The 22,746-nt window shown below is 47.4% G+C and overlaps 1 protein-coding gene across 2 annotated transcripts in view; it reads left to right on the top strand.

Annotated features, from left to right (window-relative positions):
* The window catches only part of MCU (mitochondrial calcium uniporter), a 147,911-nt gene extending 136,919 nt beyond the window's left edge, over positions 1 to 10,992 (top strand). Inside the window, exons 5-8 of one of the 2 annotated variants that reach the window (XM_039482186.1) lie at positions 2,599 to 2,759; positions 3,615 to 3,821; positions 7,868 to 7,984; positions 9,180 to 10,992. In XM_039482186.1, coding sequence (XP_039338120.1) covers positions 2,599 to 2,759; positions 3,615 to 3,821; positions 7,868 to 7,984; positions 9,180 to 9,257 — 563 coding nt within the window. In that variant the 3' untranslated portion in view covers positions 9,258 to 10,992. The remainder of the gene's footprint in view (positions 1 to 2,598; positions 2,760 to 3,614; positions 3,822 to 7,867; positions 7,985 to 9,179) is intronic. The other variant, XM_039482187.1, reaches the window with a different exon arrangement.
* The last annotated feature ends 11,754 nt before the right edge of the window (positions 10,993 to 22,746 follow it).

Raw genomic sequence — 22,746 nt, 5'->3', positions numbered from 1 at the left:
TGAGCTACCCCCTGCCCCCACACAGGCCCCAGCTACCCCCCTGACTGCACCCTTAGTGGTTTTGAAACTTTTTGAACTGAGCCCCCCCCTTTAAATTGTATTTTTGGTTAAGAACCCCCCCCCTCCCAACTCAGGCAGGCTGGGTAGCCTCCTGAGTGAGTCGGGGTGGAATGGGGCTCCCTGCCTAGACCCCGCTTTGCAGAGCTGGCTCGAGCTCCACCAGCCCTTGCCACCCCCCCCCAAAATAGAAATAAAACTGTGCCTATGCCCAAGGGTCCCCCAGCCCAGAGCAAGAAAAAGGCTGAGACCCCCCACTATAGAAAATGAGATGATGAAATGGGTGTCTGGAGATAAGTGTCCATACTCAGACATGTTTTATATGAACAGAGGGGGAGTGGCATGTTCATCCCCACTGTGCTAGTAAGCCATTTGAGTATGGAACTGGTGCATTAGTACCGCAGATACCTCTATTATCATTAGGTTGTTAGCCTGCAAGTTTATGAATCATCCTGTAGCGTGGCTGTGTATAACAAAAGCTCCAACTATTTAAATTCACACATCAAAGCGGTCTCTGAACAGATGAGTCAATGGAGAATTCCCTTTGGAGTCCATCTGCTCACCTCTTTAATAAGCCAGAAGGGGTCATTTCCCCTTTCTGAATACTGAATCTCCCTCCTCACATTTCCACACCCCTATTGGTCCAAGGAATAAGAGTGAGAATTTGAACGTGTCTCCTGACCATAAACCAGTGGGACTCCAAGCTCTTCTCAACCAGTCTTAAGACACTATACAAAGTTAATCTGCCCATTAACTTCTCATTTTTCCCTTTGTTAAATCAAACATACCATTATGTACTTTTCTGTGTTGAGAGAGGTTATTTCTCCCAGTGTAGAACAATTCATGCAACTCTAATACATGATGATGACGACTAGATCGAACACTTGACCTGCTAAATTTACACAGCTCAGCTGTGTGGTAGCACAGACATTAGTAGTGCTGATTCAGATGGTGTCTAGGATCAGCTATGCAAATTGAAATTTCCACCTCTGGCTCATTCAACAAGGGAGAATTCCTTGATTATCTGATGGCTGTAAAATTAATATTCACCAACAATCCCCACCATTAAGTTTCATCTAGCTCCAGGGTGGGCAAACTCCCTGCCCCTATTGGATCCCTGGCCCTGCCTCTTCCCCAAGCGTGCTGTGTTCCTCCACCTCCCCCCTCCCTCCAAGGCTTGCCACGCGAAACAGCTGTTTTGTGGCACAAGCGCTGGGAGGGAGGGAGGAGAAGCAGGACGTGGTGGCCTGCTCAGGGGACGAGGTGGAGCGGAGGCAGAGGTGAGCTGGGGCGGGTTGGGGAGCTGCCAGTGAGTGCTCTGCACCCACCAATTTTTCCTCGTGGGTGCTCCAGCCCCGGAGCACCCAGGGAGTCGGCGCCTGTGTCGAGGGCCACATCTGGGTATGGAAATTGTATAGCGGGCTATGAATGCTCACAAAATTGGGGGTTGGGATGCAGGAGGGGGTGAGGGCTCCAGCTGGGGATATGGGCTTTGGGGTGGGGCTGGGGATGAGGGGTTGGGGGTGCAGGAGGGTGGTCTGGGCTGGGACTGGGGGGATCAGGACTGGGAAAGGGAGTTGGGGCGCAGGAGGGGATTAGGGGTGCAGGTTCCGGGCAGCGCTTACCTCAAGCAGCTCCCAGAAGCGGCAGTATGTCCCCCATCCGGTTCCTACGTGGAGGCGTGGCCAGGCAGTTCTGCGCGCTGCCCCTTCAGCTCCCATTGGCCGCAGTTCCCAGCCAATGGGAGCCACGGGGGCAGCGCTTGGGGTGGGGGCAGTGTGCAGAGCCCCCCTGGCTGCTCCTACAGATAGGAGCCAGAGGGGGGACATGCCACTGCTTCCAGGAGCTGCGCGGAGTGGGGCAAGCCCCCAATCCTGATCCCCAGCTAGAGCAGGGTAAGCCCCAGACCCCGCTTCCCAATGGGAGCTCGAGGGCTGGATTAAAAGGTCTGGAGGGGAGGATGCAACCCCTGGGCCGTAGTTTGTCCACCCCTGTTCTAACTTGTATTGACAAATTCACACTGGATAACATATTTTAAGGCGGCCGTAATACAAGTAAGCAGAATTAAAATTAAGCTTCCAATCTTTTAACATTGCTTTTCATGGCTTTACAGTGCTTGATTTCTCAACCTTAATGTTTAAATTATTGAGATTTTCTGCATGGAATATATACTAGTTAGTATTTAATTAGATATGACTCTCCTTTACTGGCTTCCTTGATTTTTAATAAACATTCCATATTTAGTGTTGGGATAAAGACTATTCTGTTAATTGGCTATGCTGGAATATTTGGTATAATGCAGTATAGCCGTTGGTATCAGTTTTTAGGTGCATCTAGTGTGAAGCGTAGCTTTCTTTGTAGAAAGTTTCATAACTTTGCTTAAAACTCGAGTGCTGCAGCTCTCCAATAGACTGTTCCATAAATTTTCTCTGCAAGCCGAATAGATACTAATGCAAATCCCTGGAATCCCATAGCTGTTTTGAAGAGTACATGATAACCGATGTGGAGAAAGACACATAAAGCAGTCTTCTTTTTCTTTAGACCTCTTAAGCCATGAAGATGCAACCACGCTGAATGATGTTAAGACATTGGTTCAGCAGCTGTACACCACTCTGTGCATTGAGGAACACCAATTGAACAAGGAAAAGGAGTTGATTGGGCGGCTAGAAGACCTCAAGGAGCAGCTAGCACCCCTGGAAAAGGTGAGATGTGAAATCTCCCATGGAAATCTACTTATCCACTGAGCCCATTTACTTTCATGGTTATAATGAAGTCTAACTTAAATGGTGGCACTAATTGTACATTAAGCTTTAAAAACCATTTGAAACTTAAAGACTGGCTCACTCAATAAGTGGAAAGCCATGTCTATTGTCTTCACAGAAATAAATAGTATTCGCTGCATAGAGTTGAAAATAAAATAAAATTAAATGATTTGTAAAAATATTTGACAGGACGTTTTTAAACATGGTCGCTTCCCAATTGGCCCCAGACACCAAGACTCCACATTCTTGCAAAAAATGTTTTCATTTTTAAGCCATTTTATTTATTTAATTTGATAAGAGAAAGGAAGAAAACACAAATAAAGCAAACAAGATGAGCTAATAAATATTTTGAACCATATTGGTTTCTAAGCAATATTTTGATACAGTAAAAGTAGGATAGATCATAAGTGGTTGTAACCATCTCCAGAGCAGCCATTAGTATAAAACATATTAAAAGACAAAGACTGAAAATGGTGGATCAAAGCACACACCAACAGCATAGTGATGACTATCATATACATACACAGTCATCCACATTTCTCACAAGAATATAAGTGGTGCCGTGGCTACGTTTCTATAAGCAAAGTGAATATGTGAGATGTTGACCCAAAAGAGGCTAGAGTTTAGTTTTTTGTTCCCTGAACTCTTTCTGCATAAACTATAACACTCAGATCAAACACCTGTAAACTCTAACCACTTTCGTAGAAAGTATACCTTTATTTTTTACCTGATCTCAGAATGACTGTCTCAACCCCATAGGATATTGAGATTACAAAACTGTTTGTTTGTGTCCAGCAGGTCAGGATGGAAATCAGCAGAAAAGCCGAGAAGAGGACCACCTGGGTTCTGTGGGGTGGACTGGCCTACATGGCCACTCAGTTTGGGATCCTGGCCCGACTCACATGGTGGGAGTACTCTTGGGACATTATGGAGCCAGTCACCTACTTTATCACCTATGGTAGTGCTATGGCAATGTATGCTTACTTCGTAATGACACGTCAGGTAAGACGTGCCCTCTGTGTTGTCATTGTCTTAATGACAGATTTAGCTTATGCAAAGCTTTGAAAGGCATGCCCTTTGGACACCTTTCTGCCCCCATTCATGATACCCTTATTTCTCTCCCCCAACACACACCAAACTTCCCCGTTCCCTACTGGTGGCATGAACATGAAAATTACCCTCATCTATTACTGGATATGCACTAGCTACTCATAACTGAGACAGTATCTTGCTGGTCATGTATTAGTCTGCCATGATAAAACAGAGCTATCAGTAGGTGTTCTCTGTGCATGTGATTAGCTTTTAATAACTTGGAATTAGATCAGCCTGGAACCTTATTCCTGTAGATCAAGGAGGGTCCTTACCATATAGAGCACAGAAGGAAAGCTAGAAGAATGTGTTCGATTGGTTCTTTTCCAGGTTTTACTGCCCAGTTCTTTCTAATTTGGGAAGTAGGGTAATTTCTCATCTCTATGATCTCCCATGTATTTCTAGGAATATTAGGAGCAGCACTTTGAGGGGATGGATGAGAAGTACAGTAATAGTTGTAGTGCCCATCCAGCTCCCTCTCCGTCTGACCAACTTCCTTGCCCCTTCTGCCTGTCTGCGCCCCCTTTCTCAGCACTCCGAGGCTGTAGGAAAACCCATTCATACTCACCTGCTTGCAGATCTGCAATTCTTATTCAAATGCTTGTCTATATGTATTCACTGTAAGTGCATGTGCCCCCCATGTGGTCTGTCAGAGTCTTGCAGCCAGCAGTGCCCACTAGGACCATGCATGTGCTTTCATGTTCCTGTGCTCCTGTACAGAGGGTACCGAAGCACAGTGGACTCAACTGCCCCCTGGTTCCTTCTCACCACCCAGGGCTCCAAGATGGAGCTTCTTAGTATACACCTCTTTACTCATCCCTTTCTTACTTTTCTGTAAATATTTGTGTACATATTAGAGTTAATTAGGTTGAGATAGTTTGGTAGTTGCCAGTTGGCAACATGTTGGTAGTTTTTATAAATTCCTTAATTTTTATTTTTTTCTTTTCTGATCAGGAGTTTGCCAGTACTGGAACTTAATAATGTCCCCTTCCTAAGCCTCCTGCCTTTGTCTTGCCCCAGTTGCAAAGTGGCAGTTCCAATAAATGATGGTCACATAAGATGTCTTTTTTTTCTTTTTTTTTTTTTTAGGGGAAGGACACATTCCTGACACGTGGGTGGTGTGCAAGTCCTTTTCTAAAAGGATCTTAAAAGCTAGGAAAGCACATTTGAAAACGTTCATTGGACTGCTCCATACAATCAGCCTTCAATCCAGGCAGTGCAGATCTTCTTGATAAGTTTCACCTCAGACCATTAGTGCCCTGTGACTTCCACATCCATTAGCTCCCATGTTTCGTCTTTGAAGACCATGCCTTCTTAGGACTCAGCTAGAACTGTTAAATCCAAGCCCTCAGACAAAAAGGAAAAGCAGGGACAGATCCCCAACAGGAATTCGCAGTAAGAAGAGATCTAAGTCATCTCACTTTTCTCATTCAGTGGAGGCTCTATGGCCTGATCTGAGCTCTGGTACTACCTTGAGAATTGAAATCAAGGCCCAGGGCATTTGGGATTAGCTCAGAATCAAGGGTCTTCGGCACTAGTGATTATGGTACCAGGTTCCCTAGTACAGCTGTCTTCAGTGCTACTCACTTCTGTACCAAGCACATCAGTACCGGGCACAATCCTGATATTACCTTCTCCTGCACTGAAGTTTGCAGCACTGTCCCCTGGATACCAGGGAAGCGTGCAGTACTGAAGGATCTTCAGCACTCAAAGGAACTAGAATCTCATCTGCCATCTACATGGCTAAGCATTCCTACCATGGTACCAATACCTTCTATCTCATTAGCACAGAGTACGTCCCTGGGACTGTGATGTCTTCCAGTATCACTACGCAACCTAACACTCCAACTTCAGCAGTCTCCTCCCTTAGGCCTAAAATGGTCATTTTCATGCTTTGACTTAAACACAATGGGGAGGGCTTCCCTACTTATTCTCCAAGGGCTTTTTCTTATGAAAATTAGGAATCAGAGAGGTCTAGGTTTCAGGGTGGGATTGAGAGTAGGTATATGTCATAATACCCTTCTTCATCGCTCAGCCCCTTTCCCATACAGTGTTCCTATGTGGCCCTATTGGAACCTCTAGAGTCTTCACTGCCCAGGTCATCACACCTCCGCACCACCTCCTAGAACGAGAGCCTCCTCCATGCCAGAAACCTAGGGTGTTTCAGCTTGCAGTACATGAACCTGTGAGCCATGAGTAATTTTCCACAGAAGAACACCTTCAAACTGAGGGTCAGGTAATGGCCATGGGTATTTTGTCCTCATCCCCAAATGAGGCAGTGGTCCCAGCTGCACAGTCTCACCCAGAAGGCTACAAGGGCTTTCAGGACCTGATCAGAGAACAGCCAATTCTCTTGAGGTATAAAAATCCTCTCAAACTTTTGGGAATTCATTCCCCTATATCTTGACGTGTGGTATTTCCCATTAACGAAGCTCTCATGGACCCCACCAAATATATCGCAGACTTGGAAAGATCCATTTGTTATAGTCAAAGTTTTATTGCCCCCTGTCTAAAAATCAAAGAAAAGGTGCCTGTTAACACCTACACAGAATTCATAAGGGCAGTACTAGACTGACACAAGACAGTTTGACGCCATGTCCAGCCTCAGTCATCTTCAGGAGGATCTTCATACTGCCGTAAGGACTTGCCTATGTCTGACACATGACGTCCTACACCTTCGTGTTGCAGCATGCCAGACAACATCTTAGTTGCAGGCAGGGCTAGTGGAATTCAGTATGTGCCAAGCAAACATCACATAGATATGCCCTTGTAGTCCCTCAGGATGTTCTTACACCAGTAAAGTAGTAGAAAGACCCCCAACACTGCTGTGCAGGGAAGTACCTTTTCCCCATCCAAGACCTTAGTGACAGATGAGTGCACCTGGACTATCAGGCACAAGTCTCTGGGACTCAGACTCAACTATAAACGTACATATAAATGTTATCTCGGCACAATTCACAAACCTGTTCTACCTTTCTACCATTGAGTCAAAGACTGATTGTCCATTGATATCCAGGCTGAGGGTGTCTGGAGATAAGTGTCATTAGCCACTGTATTCCACAACCCGCCCTTCTTCCCTGTTACTATGGAGTCCTTACCATCTGGATTCTGCAGTGGTGAAGGAACTTAGTGGCAGTTGCACCCACTCCACACTGTGCTCTCAGTACAGGAGCTCAAGGACATGGAAGGCACAGATGAAGCCCCAACAGACACTACTGACCAAAAGACTCTAATCTCCAGCACATAGGGCACATGCACCCCAAGAGTGGACTATAGATAGACAATTCATCACTCCAATTTCTGTAAAATATAGTAACTTTTCTGGTGACCTTCTCCTCCAAACAGGCTAGGAACTAGGCAGTGGACCTGGTGATAGGGTGACCAGATGTCCCAATTGTATAGGGACAGTCCAGATTTTGGGGGCTTTTTCTTATATAGGCACCTATTACCCGTCATCCCCTGTCCCAATTTTTACACTTGCTATCTGGTCACCCTAGCTGGTGAACTTCTCTCTCATTACCTGTCTCTAGCTTAAAGCTCCCCTTTGCAGCCTAATTAGTTGATTGGGTCCATCTGGGCCTAATTCAGCTCTTGCATGGCCAGTGTGGGGGAGCACACCCCATCACATGCGCATATGCCAGCATCCCAAAATAACCCCACAATTTGATGGTTTGGCACACTTAACTCTTCCTTCTCAAGAGTCCCAAATTTAGGGCATATGGGGGACTACTGCAAGTCAGGATTGAGGTTCAGAGACAGATAAGTGTTGGAGGAGTGGAGTGGCTGATTACATTTAGCAAGCAAACCCACACTTCAGTCACCAGTAACAATTCAGACCCTCCTCCCCAAAAAGCACATCTAATATATGCTGAGCTAGTAGCAGCCTGTGTTTGGAATTTTAATTCTTATCTCTGCCTCTCATCCCCTGGCTCCGCTCCCCTGTTTCTCTCTCTTTGCAGGAGTATGTTTACCCAGATGCCAGAGACAGACAGTACTTATTATTTTTCCATAAAGGAGCCAAAAAGACACGTTTTGACCTAGAGAAATACAATCAACTCAAGGATGCAATTGCTCAGGTAAGTCAAGGTTTTGCCAGAGTAAAAACGAAAGAGCTCAGCCCCCACTTGTTTTTTAACCATTATTGATGCGTGCATTTCAAGCGAAAGTAGAATGATAGTCTCTGTCTTAATTTGGGTTTCCAGTCTACTTTCTTGTCACAGCCATCAATAAACCGTTAGTTGGATTTAGTATTTTGGCATGTGCTATGCGCAAGGAAACCGGTGCAACTGCTGTTCAAAGATGGAGTCTGTAAAAGGAGCCATGTATCTGTCAGGGCTTCTGAGAAACTATTGGCAAACCTTACATCTTTTTAGAGATGGTTGAAGCACTTCATGTCTCAGAGGATCTGAGTCTAGATTTCCTCCTTTCTCTGTTTCTGTCCACCTACACACTATGGATCTACTAAGGGCTGAAGACTTTTCTTCCACTCAGTTCATGTCTCCCTGGGTGTGTCTTAATCATCAAGAGCCCTATATAGTAGGCACCAGTTGTTTTCTGCTGATTAGAAGGGGGGTGGGAGGTGCTTTTAGAAGGCAGTGGGAGGGTTACAATGACTTTCAGTATGTGGCCTGATGATTATAGGTTCTTGCTTTCCTTACCACTCTTTTATGTAATTCCATGAGTGCTACTGGGTGACTGTACCATTTGGTGAACCTACAAGTCTGAGCAGTTCACTCTGTGGCTGTACCAGATCGTCCTCTATCAGGACAACTTGAAAAAACAGATGTCTCTTATTGCTGCTACTACTAATTTATATAACAGCATTGGTGTAGAGGGTGGATTTATTAACAGAATTGTAGGGCACACCTCCTGTCCCAAGGAGGTTACAGGTGTTTTACGAAAACTCAACAAAAATGACAGTCCCTGGTCAGAAGAGATTCTAGCTGTTGAGTGTCATTTTGCAAAGACTACACAATGGTAGTTCCTTGACTTTTTTTGTATTGGGGGGGTTTTTTAAAGACACTAGTTTGTATCAATGGGTTCTGGCTTCTGTTAAGTTAATTTTATAATGGTTGAATACCAGAACAGATGAGTAGTGTTCTAGGTGTAGAAAGCCTTCAGTAAGTGACTAGAATGATCAGAATATCTGTTGCTGATACTCAGACTATGACTTTAAGACTTTCTCTTTGGATATTTACTCTTATGGCACCTGGGGGTTGGAGGGCAGGCACTGATGAAGATGTTTAAGAAACCTGTTCTTTATACTTTTAGGCAGAATTGGATCTTAAGAGACTTCGAGACCCACTGCAGGTTCACCTGCCTGTCCAGCAAATCGATGATAAAGACTGATCAGCAAAGAATCTCTGAATCCCAGCAAAAAGAAAACCTGTTCATAGCTCTTGCCTTTTTAATTAAAGCATTGCAGGTGAAAGCTGGGAGGTAGTGTGGGGGTGGAGGGTTTTTACTTTTAATTTAAAACAAAAAAGGACCGTGGGGGGAAAAATCTCTGAAATCTGAAGATCGGGCATTGTGGAATGTTAGCCTCAAAAAGGGCTTGGCAAATATTGTCACATGCAAGCATTTGTATCTGGATGAAAATGGTGTACAAATACAAGATTGGGAGTTTTCATAATGAGAATATAATGCTGGGGGGCTGTCTTCTTCCAGCTTTGCAGGGTCTGCCTCTCAATAATGCACCAGCAGTCTGCTGAGCTCTTTTAAATTTTCCTTTTTTGATTTTTGACACACTCCAATAACAAAACGCACCAAAAAACCAAGCCATCTGGAGCTATGGCTGGTGAACGGACAGTGAGCTCCATCACCACTAAAACACAGTCCTGGTCAGACCTAGTGTCTTTTTTGTAAAGTTACTGCAAGACTGCTTTCTACTGAAAATCATGAGTTTCCCCTGCCCACCCCCATTCCCTTCACTGACTTCTTCCATTACTTGTTTGTTACACTGATGAGTTTTATCCAAATCAGAAATGGAACTATCTTTGTTCTAAATGTTTGATAATGGACACTTTGGATTATTCCTTAATATCTTCAAGTGTGAAGTGTCCCAGTGCTCTAGAGCTACTTCTAGAAATAATGGCAACATTGCATGAGTTTTTATACTCAGTCTTAAGGAAGGAAGGTCTTTCCCACCCCAAATCTGGTAGCCACCTGGTTGACCAAACTTTGAAGGTTTCAAGGATTAGGAAATTGACTCAGAATCATGACTCTTACTTAACCAAGCAGTTTCAGAATGGGAATAATTAAATTTGATGAAGTTTGACTGCTTGTGTAATGGGATAAATGGTCTCATTTGTGGTACACTACTATTTCTGCAGGCTTTGTCGAAGGCCAAGGTTCCTGTAGCAAAAGATGCAGAATTCCACTTTGATTTTCTAGCCCGCTCCCTTATTTAGCTAGCTTCCAATGAACTCTGATGCCCAAGGGTCAGGATTTCTTAGGAATGGCTAATTGCATCTCCAATTCTTATTTAAAAAAAGACATTGGGGTTGGAAAACCGACACATTGCTCTCCACCTTGCCTGAAACTAGCTGATTTGTAATACACATAATACACAGAATACACAGAAAAGATGGGGGTTTCTCTTGACAGTTCATTCTTACTTCTCACTGTGTCTTGACGAGAGGCTCCAGTTTTTGGAGAACCATGTTTAAAAAAAGAACAAAAACCAAACCAATATTAAGATGCCAGGTGCCTTGCAGATATGGAAAAACAGATGGGATTGTTGCTGCCTCTCCTCACTCGGTGGCATGTTGGACCGAATGGATGCATGTTTCTAATTTTTTTTTCTCCCCACATTTTCCCTGTCTTTGTTTTAATTACATTATGTGGGTTATTTTTTACCTGTTTTATCCTGTTTGCGTGCCGAGTTTTAAAGGGAAAGAAAATGAACACAGTCTTGTAGCTGAAACCTTGCTGTGTGTTTGGGGTGAGGGAGGGGCATGGAGAAAAATCCTTACTTACAAAAAAAAAAAACCTGAACATGTGTAAAATCCTGTATCATTTATGAAATATGTATAAAGCAATGTACTTCTGGAACAATAAATAACTATTCAGTTTTTGAACTCAAGTGTTCTGAGGAAAACTTTATTTTCCTCAGTTGAGGGAGGAGCATCCCTCAGACTGCAGCTGAACTCCTAATTTCCCCTTGTTTCTTTTAATTGAAATTGAATTTCCCTGACCTTGTCTCATTTGAGGCCATTTTGATGCAGACACCAACCTTCCTGTTCAGACTCAAATGGAGCTGTCACCATCTTATGTCACACATGAGAGCCATCAACAGTGCTTCTGTAAAAGCTTTGTGCAAATGTTACCACCTTTGTTGTGAACAGTATACCTCTCTGTAGAGGTTGAGGAAATCAGGGGACATCTTGGCAAGCTGGAACTCCAACATAACAATATATCCAGGGTGCAGCTCATCTGGAATGCTGCAATCTGTGTCCTTAGACCTCAAGCTATCCCAGCATTTTTAATTTTAAAGGCTTTACATTGGATTTGAGCATTCAGAGACTTAAAGTATTTTAAGACTTTAGTGGCTGTGTTGCAGTTTGTTTGACACAAACATTTACCTGCTATTCATGGCTGTTTGTTTGTTAAGATAATAATTAGCAGGGTATTTCGTTTGTCCTGGTTACAATCTCAACACACTGCGTTCCAGAGGATTTTCTCCTGTTTGATTGTGCAATAAATTATTGGCTAGTATTCACACACACAGCCCCTTTTAGGTTTTAAAACCAGGTTGAAAGTGTCTGTTTTTACCTATCAGTAATTGCGGTCAATTTTTATAAAGTTTAATTGTACGGTAACAGCAACTTTTTCCAATACTGTTGTTAAATTAGTCCCTTCCCTCTTCTAGACACACTCATCTGGAACATGCTTTACATAAAGAACTTGGCACAAGTGGCATCCAAAAGTATTCTGGGCCTCCTTCTTGTGGCTACTAAAAGCTAAAATCCCTAGTCACAGGGCAAGGAAATACCACGAAGGAACTTTTCCCTACTTCCTTTATCATTCCAGAGGAGAGTCAGAGCGAGGGAGGGAGGAAGTGATGTGAAGTTACTGATTCTACAATCTTCTGCTGGGCTGGTTGTCTGTTCTGGTGTTCCTGTAAGTCTTAGTTCCCAGCAAGTTGTCCTTATCTGAATAATTCTCCCTGCCCATTAGCCCCACCAAAATGCACATCTGATTGACACATGGAGGAGAGTACCATTACCAGGTTACAGTCTGAGAATTGCCGAAAAACTCAGAGCTCCTGGCACTTTTTTGCATGTAATTTCTCTTCTGTTTAAAAGCCAAACAGGTAGTAATGAAATTTCTAGTTGTTACCAATTTAAGCATAGGCAACATTGCCTAATGCAACACTGCATGCACCAGCTCCAGTATAATTTGTCACTGGCAAGATGGAAGCAGCTGTAATTATGGGAACAGTTGCCTTAGTTCATCTGCTCCTTTGTCTCCCAAGTTCATTCTCATTTGCTGAGACAATAGGCTCTGTGCTTATCACTTCCAAGATATGTGACTGTTCTTTTTAAGGCCTGGTCTACACTAAGGGGGGGGTCGAACTAGGGTATGCAAGTTCAGCTACGCGAATAGCGTGGGGAGTTCGAACTATCACGTCTTGATTAGATGCGATAGTTCGAACTCCGAGAAGTCGAACTCACCGCGTCGACCCACGCGGTAAGTATAGACCTACCCTAAGTATGTTTTTAGGGAGTGGAGTGTTATACCCTTCCCTAGACAAGGGAGGTGGTATTCAAGTTCTGCATTGCCCTGGGTGACCCTAACCTGAAGGTCTGTCCATCCAGAGTTGCCTCTAACCTTTCCCCTCTCCTTATAAGTAGCAATGATGTTGTTCCATAGACCAGCTGTTAGTCATCCATTTTATAACAAGCAGCTGTCTTTGCAGTTCACACTTCTCTAAGGCCTGGTCTACACTAGGGTGGGGGGTCGAACTAAGGTACGCGACTTCAGCTATGCGAATAGCGTAGCTGACGTTGAACTACCTTAGTTCAAAGTACTCACCCGTCCAGACGCCGCGGGATCAAAGTCCACGGCTCCCCCGTTGACTCTGCCACCGCCGTTTGCGGTGGTGGAGTTCCGGTGTCAACGGGAGCTAGATTAGACGCGATAGTTTGAACTCTGAGAAGTCGAACTCTGTGCGTCGACCCGGCGGGTAAGTATAGACCTACCCTAACATACAAACTCCAATGTCTCTTCTGTAATATGCTAGAACTCCCCTAGGCTGGTAAGAAATCCTGAAGCTGTTGGCCCAGGATATCTTGTACCACACCCTATCAAGTAAAGCAGCTAGATTTCCTCTACTAACTGAGCTATTGGATCATCTTATTTAACTCTTTATATTTTCGTTTGAGTTGAAAGCCATGCTGTATTTGTGGTTAGACTGTGTATGCCAGTGGCCTTAATATTAATTTTGCTCCCTAGCAAGCTAGAAACTTAATTTTTTTAAAAGAGCAATGGTAAGCATTTCCCATAAAACAATGTTGTCACTGAATCCTGGAAACTCTAGCCAGTTCACCTTAAATAATCATTCCTGATCTCACACTGACATCCTTGTTTTAGAACCGTAAGTGCAGAAGGCCAGACCAGAGCATTCTTTGATGTACATAAGAAGGGTGGCAAATTTTGGATTCTAAATCTAAGCATTAGAGGCAGGTACCAGTCTGTAGCCTTGCCTGCATGATCCAAGGGGCAGGATACTGAAATAGGAGGTAGGTTCTAGTCCCAGTTATGCCATTGCCTAGCTTTGTGATCTTGGGCAAGTTCAAGTTCTCTGTGCCTCAATTTCCCCATCTGTAAATTGGGGATAATGCTTATTTTACCTTGTAAAGTGCTTTGATCTTTATGGATGAATGCTGTGTACGTGCTAATTAGTATAATTGAATTTCCAATAGAATATTTGCCAGATGGGGAATGGAATAATCCTCCCCCCCCCTCACCCACCACCATCCTAAACTCAGGGCTGACTGCACTGCCTTGTCAACACTTTGTTTTTAATCTTAATGTGACCTTTAAATTTAGATTACTTTTTCTTCACATGTGTGTGGTTGAAGTTCCATAGTAGTGCTAAATGAAGGGCTGTTTAAAATAATGTGAATTCAGTCTAGGTGGAGCATGAGTGCTCTGTCCTGGGACAACTTGTTTACAGAAACAAGAGCTATCTAAGTAGAAGTCCTTGACACACTCTCAATTAATCTTGGCACCATGTCCAGGCTTATCTGTAGCACACATCCTCCAGTTAACTGCGGATGGGGTTCTTACAGCATGTGTCAGGCTTTCAGTGGCTTCCCAGCATCAGGAAGTGCTGATCTGCTTTTTCTTCCACCTTCTGCCAGCCCGGGGCTCTCAGGCCTTCCACAATCATTTCTGCAGTGGAAGATTTCATTAGCTCGAACAGCCACTGGTGTAGTGTTTCCATCTTCATGTGTTACAAGGATGGTTCTTCTTCAAGTGATTGCTCATGTGTATTTCACAATAGGCGTGCAGGCTCACCACATACACTGGTGCCGGAAGTTGTCTCCCTAGCAGTACCCGTAGGGGAGCGCCCTAGCGACCCCTGGAATGGTGCCTCCATGGCGCAGTATAAGTGGTGCTGCACGCTCCCCACACCCTCAGTTCCTTCTTGCCACCAGTGAAGGTGCTTCGGAACTGTTCTGCTCCAGCTTTGCTGTAGCTCGTCCCCAAAACTGCTTGTTCTTTCAGTGTATGGTACCTGTAGTTAGTTAGTTTAGTTTAGCTAGAGTGCCCGGGCTCGGGCATGCCCCGAGCCACAGGTTTTAAGTTGTGTGACACTTGTAGGCGATCTATGCCAGTGAGTGATCCGCACACGGACTGTTTATGCTGTTTGGGGGAAACCCATCTCAGTGATTGCTGCAAGATTTGCAAGTCGTTTAAGCCTCTGACCAAAAGAGAGAGGGACATTAGGCTCCGGGCTATTCTGATGGAGTCGGTGCTGACCCCAGCTCCGGCATGCCGCTCCGAGTTGGCACCAGGCACCGTGGTGTCGGTGCGCGGCGACCCTTCAGCGCCATCGACTAGTTGGCACCATTCCCTGTCCACGGGGCACACCAAGAAGGCTAGGAAGAGGCCTTCTTCACTGTGGCACCGGAGTAAACCCGGGACAGAGGCTAGACCCATGTTGGGCAGTCCTTGATCCCCCACCGGCCTCTAGGCCTCCGACTCAAGTTGAGTGGAGTAGCCTGGCCCATTCGGAGCAGGCCTCCCCAGATGTCCGGATGCCCTCCACACCAGAGGTCCTGCGGGTGGCCTGGGATGTTATGTCCATGCCAGTACCAGGAGCCAGGGGCGGCTCTAGGAGTTTTGCCGCCCCAAGCACGGCAGGCAGGCTGCCTCCAGCGGTTTGCCTGCAGAAGGTCCGCTGGTCCCGTGGCTTCGGCGGACCTCCCGCAGGCAGAGGTCCTCCGAAGCCGCAGGACCAGCAAGCTGCCGAAGGCACCCTGCCTGCTGCCCTCGCGGCGCCGGCAGAGTGCCCCCTGCGGCTTGCCACCCCAAGTACATGCTTGGCGTGCTGGGGCCTGGAGTCGCCCCTGCCAGGAGCACCACCGATGTCGGCCCTGCGCTCCAGAGACAAGCCGCTGCTGGAATCTCTGCAGTCACCCCTGGCTAGGTACCAGTCGAGGGAACGTTCCCCACACCGTTCGCCGTCCAGCGTCCATTCAGGGCAAAGTCCACGTGGATCACTCTCGACGCCCACCAGGGTGTCCGGTTGGGCACCGCCCTGCCTTGAGGAGCGAACATCAGGACCAAGGCAGACAACGCCAAAGGTCCTCGTCCTGGAGGGGCTATCACAGCTGGTCATGGCACAAATGTTGATGTCTTTCCTGTTCGTCATCCCGCTCCAGGATCCCACACGTCGATCACCGGCGTCTCGCCGTCGCAGGGCCACCCGCCGGAGCCAATCGCGGAGCAGCTGTTACCAACGGTACTGGTCCTCCACATCAGAATCATGGTCCCGTGGTCGGCATCGTTCCCAGTGCCGCCACTCCTCCTGGTCCAGGGACAGCAGCAGGTCAATATGTCAGACCAGCCTCCCTTCATAGTTGTCCAACAATGGGCCAGGCCGAACAGCCAGTGGGCACCATCGCCCCCAACACAGTCCCTGGTGGGGGCTCACTCAGTGGCCGGAGCCTCAGAAGGACCATCAGCCTCTCTCTCCAGATCTCCAAGGAAGGAGTCGGTGGGACATACATCCTCGGCACTGTGCCCGGAGACCAACCACATGTGGACCTTCCGGTGCCAGTGGACACACAAAGTACCACGCCAGCCTCCTCAGCCTCCTTGGATGAGGCGATTATGGCTCCTCCTCCCTCTGTCCCACAGGAGGACTTTAGGGCCCACCAAGTACTCTTAAAAAGGGTGGCATCAAGCCTCCACCTCCAAGCAGAGGAGATGGAGGAACCCTCGGTCGCCCTGTTTAATGTACTGTCCTCCTTGGCACCGGGCAGGGTGGCCTTGCCTCTCCATGAAGGGGTGGTGAAAATTTCAAATGCCCTGTGGCAAACCCCGGCTTCATTGGCCCCTATCTCTAAGAGAGTGGAACACAAGTATTTTGTACCTGCCAAGGGGCATGAATACTTATACACCCACCCTGTTCCTAACTCCCTGGTGGTCAAGTCGGTCAACCACAGGGAATGGCAGAGCCAACCAGCCCCTATCCCAAAAAATAAAGATTCAAGGAGGCTAGACTCATTTGGAAAAAAAATTTATTCATCCTCAAACTTCCAGTTACGGGTGGCAAACCACCAGGCTTTCCTGGGCTGGTATGAGTTCAATCTGTGGGGCTCCCTGCCCAAATTCAAGGAGTGCGACAGGAAGAAGTTCAAAGCGCTGGTGGAGGAGGGCACAGGGCTGCCAGGGCAACCCTGCAGGCAGCTTCGGATGCAGCAGACACGGCCATGCAGTCCATGGCTTCCGCAGTATCCATGAGAAGGGCATCATGACTCCTGCTCTCTGGGCTGTCCAGCAAGGCTCAGACCTCCCTGCAGGACCTCCCATTTGATGGCAAAGCTCTGTTTGTGGAACAAACAGATACAAAGCTGCATGGCCTGAAAGACTCCAGCACGATTCTCCAGACTCTGGGTCTCTATGTTCCAGCTCTGGGTAAACCTAAGTTCAAGCCGCAGCAGACTCCCACTCAGGCCACCCATTCAAAATACGAGACCGCTTATAAGAAGTCATGGGACTATAAGAGGTGCCCACAGAAGCAGTCTTAGCCTGCTCCCTAGCCTGTGTCCAAAGGCAAGCAAGCAGGGAAAAGGCAGTTTTGATGGGGTGCCCTGCCAGTTCTTATCAGGGATCCATCCTCAAAGTTTCCCTTCCCCAATCAGTTGTGTGCTTTCCTCCCAGAGTCGTCGTGGCTGACCTCAGACCGCTGGGTCCTCAGTACCATCTCCCAGGGCTACACCCTCCAGTTTACTTCCTCCCTGCCCAACCACCCCCTCTCCCCATCCCTCCTGGGGGATTCCTCGCACCAGGCTCTGCTCGAGCAGGAGGTGGGGCAGCTCCTGGGCCTAGGAGTGGTGGAAGCGGTCCTGGGGGAGTTCAAAGGCAAGGGGTACTACTCCCGCTATTTCCTTATCCCGAAGGCCAAAGCGGGGGGGCTCAGGCCCATGTTGGACCTACGAGGCCTGAACCAGTACATGGTGAAGTTCAAGTTCCGTGTGGTCTCCCTGGCCTCCATCATTCCCTCCCTGGATCCCAGGGAGAGGTACACTGCCGTCAATCTGCAGGACGAGTACTTCCACATTCATATATTCGAGGGGCACAGATGCGTCCTCCGTTTCACGGTGGTGCAGGAACACTACCAATTTACAGTCCTGTTTAGCCTGTTAGTGCCCCCAGTGTATTCACGAAATGTATGTCGGTGGTGGCAGCTTACCTCAGGCACTGGGGGGTCTAGATCTTCCCCTATATGGACAACTGGTTGGTCAAGGGCAGCTCCCGGTCACAGGTGTGAGGTCACATGGCGCTTCTGTCCACGTGCACCACTTTGGGCCTGTTGGTAAACAACACCGAGTCCATGTTAGTCCCAGTACAACGCATAGAGTTTATCGAGTCGGTCCTGGATGCCTTGTCAGACCCTGAAGGGGCTCATCGACACAGTCACAAGGTTTCCGGTGACGACAGTCAGAGCGTGCCTCCAGCTCTTGGGTCACATGTCAGTGTGCACATATGTGGTCCGTCACACCAGATTCAGGATGAGGCCCCTCCAGCTCTGGTTGGCCTCGGAGTTCTCCCAGGCCAGGGACACGGTCGACAAAGTCGTCATGGTGCCCGAGCCAATGATCACCTCCCTATGGTGGTGGTCCTCCCCAAGAAACGTGCTCCAAGGGGTCCCATTTGGGGGCAGAGCTGTGGCTTTAGTCATTTCAATATAGAGATAATCCCAAAAACCTTATTCATGCAAAAGGAGTTCTTTACCTAATATTGTTTATAGTGAACACAGAATTAATGTGAAGGGTGGAATGCATAAAAACTGACCCCCATGCCCTTGTACACGGTGTTTCATAAAGATAAGGTCCAACTCTGCCCACACCCTTCGTTCCTCCTGAAGGTGGTCTCTGCCTATCACGTGGGTCAGGACATTTTTCTGCCAGTCCTCTTCCCCAAGCCCCATGCATCCAGTGAGGAGCACCGCCTCCACATGCTGGATGTGAGACAGGCTCTGGCTTTTTACCTGGAGTGGACTAAGCTGTTTAGAAAGTCCTCGCAACTGTTCATCACCTCAGCCGAGCGCATGCAAGGTCGACTGATCTCCACTCAGCAGCTCTCCAACTGGATCACCTCATGCATCCGTACCTGTTATGACCTGGCGGGAATCCCTCCACCACCAATTGTGAAGATACACTTGACTAGGACACAGGCTTCATCAGCTGCCTTTTTGGTCCATGTCCCCATTCAGGACATTTGTAGCGCTGTCACGTGGTCTTCAGTTCACACCTTCACCTCACATTATGTGATTGTCTCTCAGACCAGGGAGGACGCCGGGTTTGGCAGGGCCATTCTCCGTCCCAAGAGTTTGAACTCCTTCCCACCTCCAACAGATATAGCTTGGAATCACCTATTGTGGAATACACCTGAGCAATCACTCGAAGAGAAAAGACAGTTACCCCTTCCGTAACTGCTGTTCTTCGAGATGTGTTGCTCATGTCCATTCCACATCCCGCCCTCCTTCCCCTATGTCGGAGTTGTCTGGCAAGAAGGAACTGAGGGTGGGGGGAGCGTGCAGCGCCCCTTATACCGTGCCATGGAGGTGCCACTCCAGGGGTCGCTAGGACACACCTCTATGGGTACTGCTAGGGGAAAAACTTCTGGCACCAGTGCACGGGGTGAGCACGCACACCTATTGTGGAATAGACATGAGCAACACATCTCGAAGAACACCAGTTACAGAAAGGTAACTGTCTTTTCTGGCAAAGTTACCTACAGTCAACGATGGCAAATAGTGAAATGGTGCAATGAGTGAATGCTCCTGTGTAGAGAAGCTGCATGAGCCTTTCCGATCTGACTAAATAGAGGAGGAGGCTGAGCTGTCTGTATAGGGTTAGTAAATCAAACACATTGCATCTTGACTGATGAGTACTGGCTGGTACCTGCAAAATAGTGTAATTGGATACACTTCAAATGGCTCAGCCATTTCCTCTGCCCTAAGCTGTCATGAACTGGTACTGGGCAGGAAATCTCACCACTCAACAGCATGCCCTCTGCACTGACAATACTTTGAATAAATACTATCTTATGGAAGTGCCTTGATAGGACTTTGCAGCTCATCATTATTGGATGGATGCCTAAGCAAGCTCCAAACCCCCATGTCAATAAGGGTATTGGTGTGCCTTTCACTTTCACTTTCCTCCCTTCAATTTCAGCCTCCATATACCAATAGCTCCAGGCAAGCCTAGTTTGGACTTAAACCTTTCCTGGTGGGGGGTCACAATTCTAGCGTATCTATGATTACATTTGGACCAGGCTGTGGGGGAGAGGAAGTGGGTGGCAGGTATGAGTATGCTGACAGAAGAGCTCTGTGCAGGTGGTGGCTTTCTCACAACTTGCATGAGCTCCTTATCTTTACTGCATATTCAGAAGAAATTCAAAGGTAGATTTGGATCAAATACAGCACATTGCATCTTTAAAGCTTTAAACTGAATCCCTAGAATAGAGAGGAGAGATCAGGGGTTTGATATAGTTTTGTCATCCAAAAGACTGGCATCTCCACGGTCTTGGATTCCCTGACAGACCATTTTGGGGCTATGACTGTGACCTTTTAGTCTTTGGAGTTGAATGAATGTGAGATGTCATTGCTAATAGTCATGAGTCACTCACATACAATTTCCAGAGTGCTACTATCAAAATTAATATAGTTGCTACACAAAAAGAGCTGCAGAAGGCAATGAAATTGTATGCAGAGAAATAATATATATACACACTTATAACACAAATAGGAATTTCAATTCAAACTTGTCAGTTTTATTTACCCTTGAATTCAAGTATGAATCAGCTTCTGAATGAAAATGGCAAACCGTAATAGTATTGATTTGCTGCAATATTCTCCCTTCAATTTTAGTTTAGCAACGATCATTTTCATTCCCTGAAGAGAGAGTCTCAGTGCTCCCTGGCTTTGGATGGTGAATTTTACTTCTCCATCTGTTGCAAGACCTTATGCATTATCTCACAACTCCTATTACAACATGCACTAAAAGTTTTACCTTTTTTATGGTAGGGTTGCCAGGTGTCCGGTTTTCAACTGGAAATCCCAGTCAAAAAGGGACCTTGGTGGCGCCGGTCAGCGGGGCTAAGGCAGGCTCCCTGCCTCCCATGGCTCTGTGCAGCTCCCATAAGCAGCAGCATGTCCCCACTCTGACTCCTACACATAGAGGCAGCCGGGGGAGCTGCATGCTGCCCCTGCCCCAAGTGCCAGCTCTGCAGCTCCCATTGGCCAGGAAACTGCAGCCAATGGGTGCTGCGGGGGCAACGCCTGCAGATGGGGCAGCTCGCAGAGCCACCTGGCCACACCTCTGCATAGGAGCCAGAGTTGTGACGTGCCACTGCTTTTGAGAGCTGCTTGAGGTAAACGCTGACCAGAACCTGCACCCCCTCCCGCACCCTGCCTCAGCCCTGATCCCCCTCCTGTCCTCTGAACCCCTCAATCCCAGCCTGGAGCACCCTTCTGCACCCCAAACCCTTTGTCCCAAACCCCACCCCAGAGTCTACAGCCCAGCTGGAGCTCTCACCCCCTGTCGTATCTCAACCCACTGCCTCAGAGTTAGCGTGGAGCCCACACCCAGAACTCCTAATTTCTGGCCCCAACCTGGAGCCTGCACCCCCAGCCGTAGCACTCGCCTCCTCCCGCATCCCAGCCCCCTGAGCCAGCCGGTGAAAATGAGTGAGTGAGTTGGCGGGGGGAGCGAGCGACAGGGGTGGGGAGGATGGAATGAGCAGGGGGCGTGATCTTGGAGAAGGGGTGGGGCAGGGCAAGGATGTTTGGTTTTGTGTGAGTAGAAATTTGGCAACCCGATTTTATGGGTGGGGGCTGTAGCAGTTATTAATATAGCAACCTTCATCCTAATAAATCTCAAAAGCATTTACAAACTATATAAATATGGAAGTTGCTTCACCCCTGAAATACAGGCAGCCACTGCTGGGATGGATGTGAGCAGCCAGGGAAGCAATATATAGTAATATATCACTGGTAAGGGCAATTTTTCCCCCAAGAGAAAGAGGAAAAGGTTTTTTTCTACATGCATAGGGTACATCTTGCTCTGCATAGATATTCAATACCAGTTTTTCCCTGATATCTGCCTCCGCCCTTCCCCAATAAATTCTGCTGGATTCAGATTATGTACTTCAGGAGGAGGAATGGCTGAGTCACCCCTGCTGGGATTTGAACCTATAATTTCAGGGTGTCAAATTCATCCCTGTACCAGTGCACAGCCTGGCACAGGGACTCTGGGGTAAGATATGTGCTCACCTAATCCTCGAGCTGGGGAAAACTGTACCTTTAAGAGGCTCTGGCATGAGCTAGTTGGAACCGGTTAAGACATAATGCGGAGGACCCTGTGACACACCGCTGCTGGTCAGTTCGAAGTGGGTCTCTGAATGGGGTGGATCTGTACCAGACACCCTGGCTCTGAGCATCGCAGGGGGCACTGGGGCCCCCTCAGTGGGTGATGAAGGCCTGCTGCATGCCTGGGACGGGAGCAGGCAGCTGCAAAGCACGTGGCACAAAGGGCTACTTAGGCTGCTAATCCATCCCCTTCAGTAAGAGCTATAGCCTGGCCTGCAGGCGCTGGAGGATTTGGGCTGGTTCTGCGGGCCGGTGGCGGGACGGGGGGACCGAGCGCTCCAGGTGAGTCTGTCCAAGGGCCGAGGATACCTCCTACATTTTGTAAGACTCTGGGTCTCCCATGGAGGAAGCTGTGGGGGGAAGTTGCACACCCACTACCCTGGCCTGCCAGGCTATGGCTTGTCAAGGAATGAGAGAACATTCCCCTTTCTGCTCATTAAGTTGCCATCTTCTCTGGTGAGTGTAGCAAGGAGCTGACTTTTGGGTGCTGCGCTGGAAGCTACCACCTTTGTTTCTCACAAACTTCAGAACACATGGTCACAGACACCCAACTTGGCTTCAACCACTGACTAACCGGTTAAAAAGGCACATTGCAAAATAAAATTATTTTTGCTGAAGTACATTCAATGTAAAAAGAGGGTAAAAGGAAGGTATATCTACTAATGACCTGTTGATAGTACCTTCAGGTAGTAAAGCGGTCTTCAGAAGGTTAACTGGATTTCCCCC

The sequence above is a fragment of the Mauremys reevesii genome, linkage group 7 (genome assembly GCF_016161935.1).
Source record: "Mauremys reevesii isolate NIE-2019 linkage group 7, ASM1616193v1, whole genome shotgun sequence".
In the NCBI taxonomy this organism is placed as follows: Eukaryota; Metazoa; Chordata; order Testudines; family Geoemydidae; genus Mauremys; species Mauremys reevesii.
The sequence above is the reverse complement of the archived record's forward strand: the minus strand, read 5'-3'. Positions and strand labels throughout refer to the sequence as shown.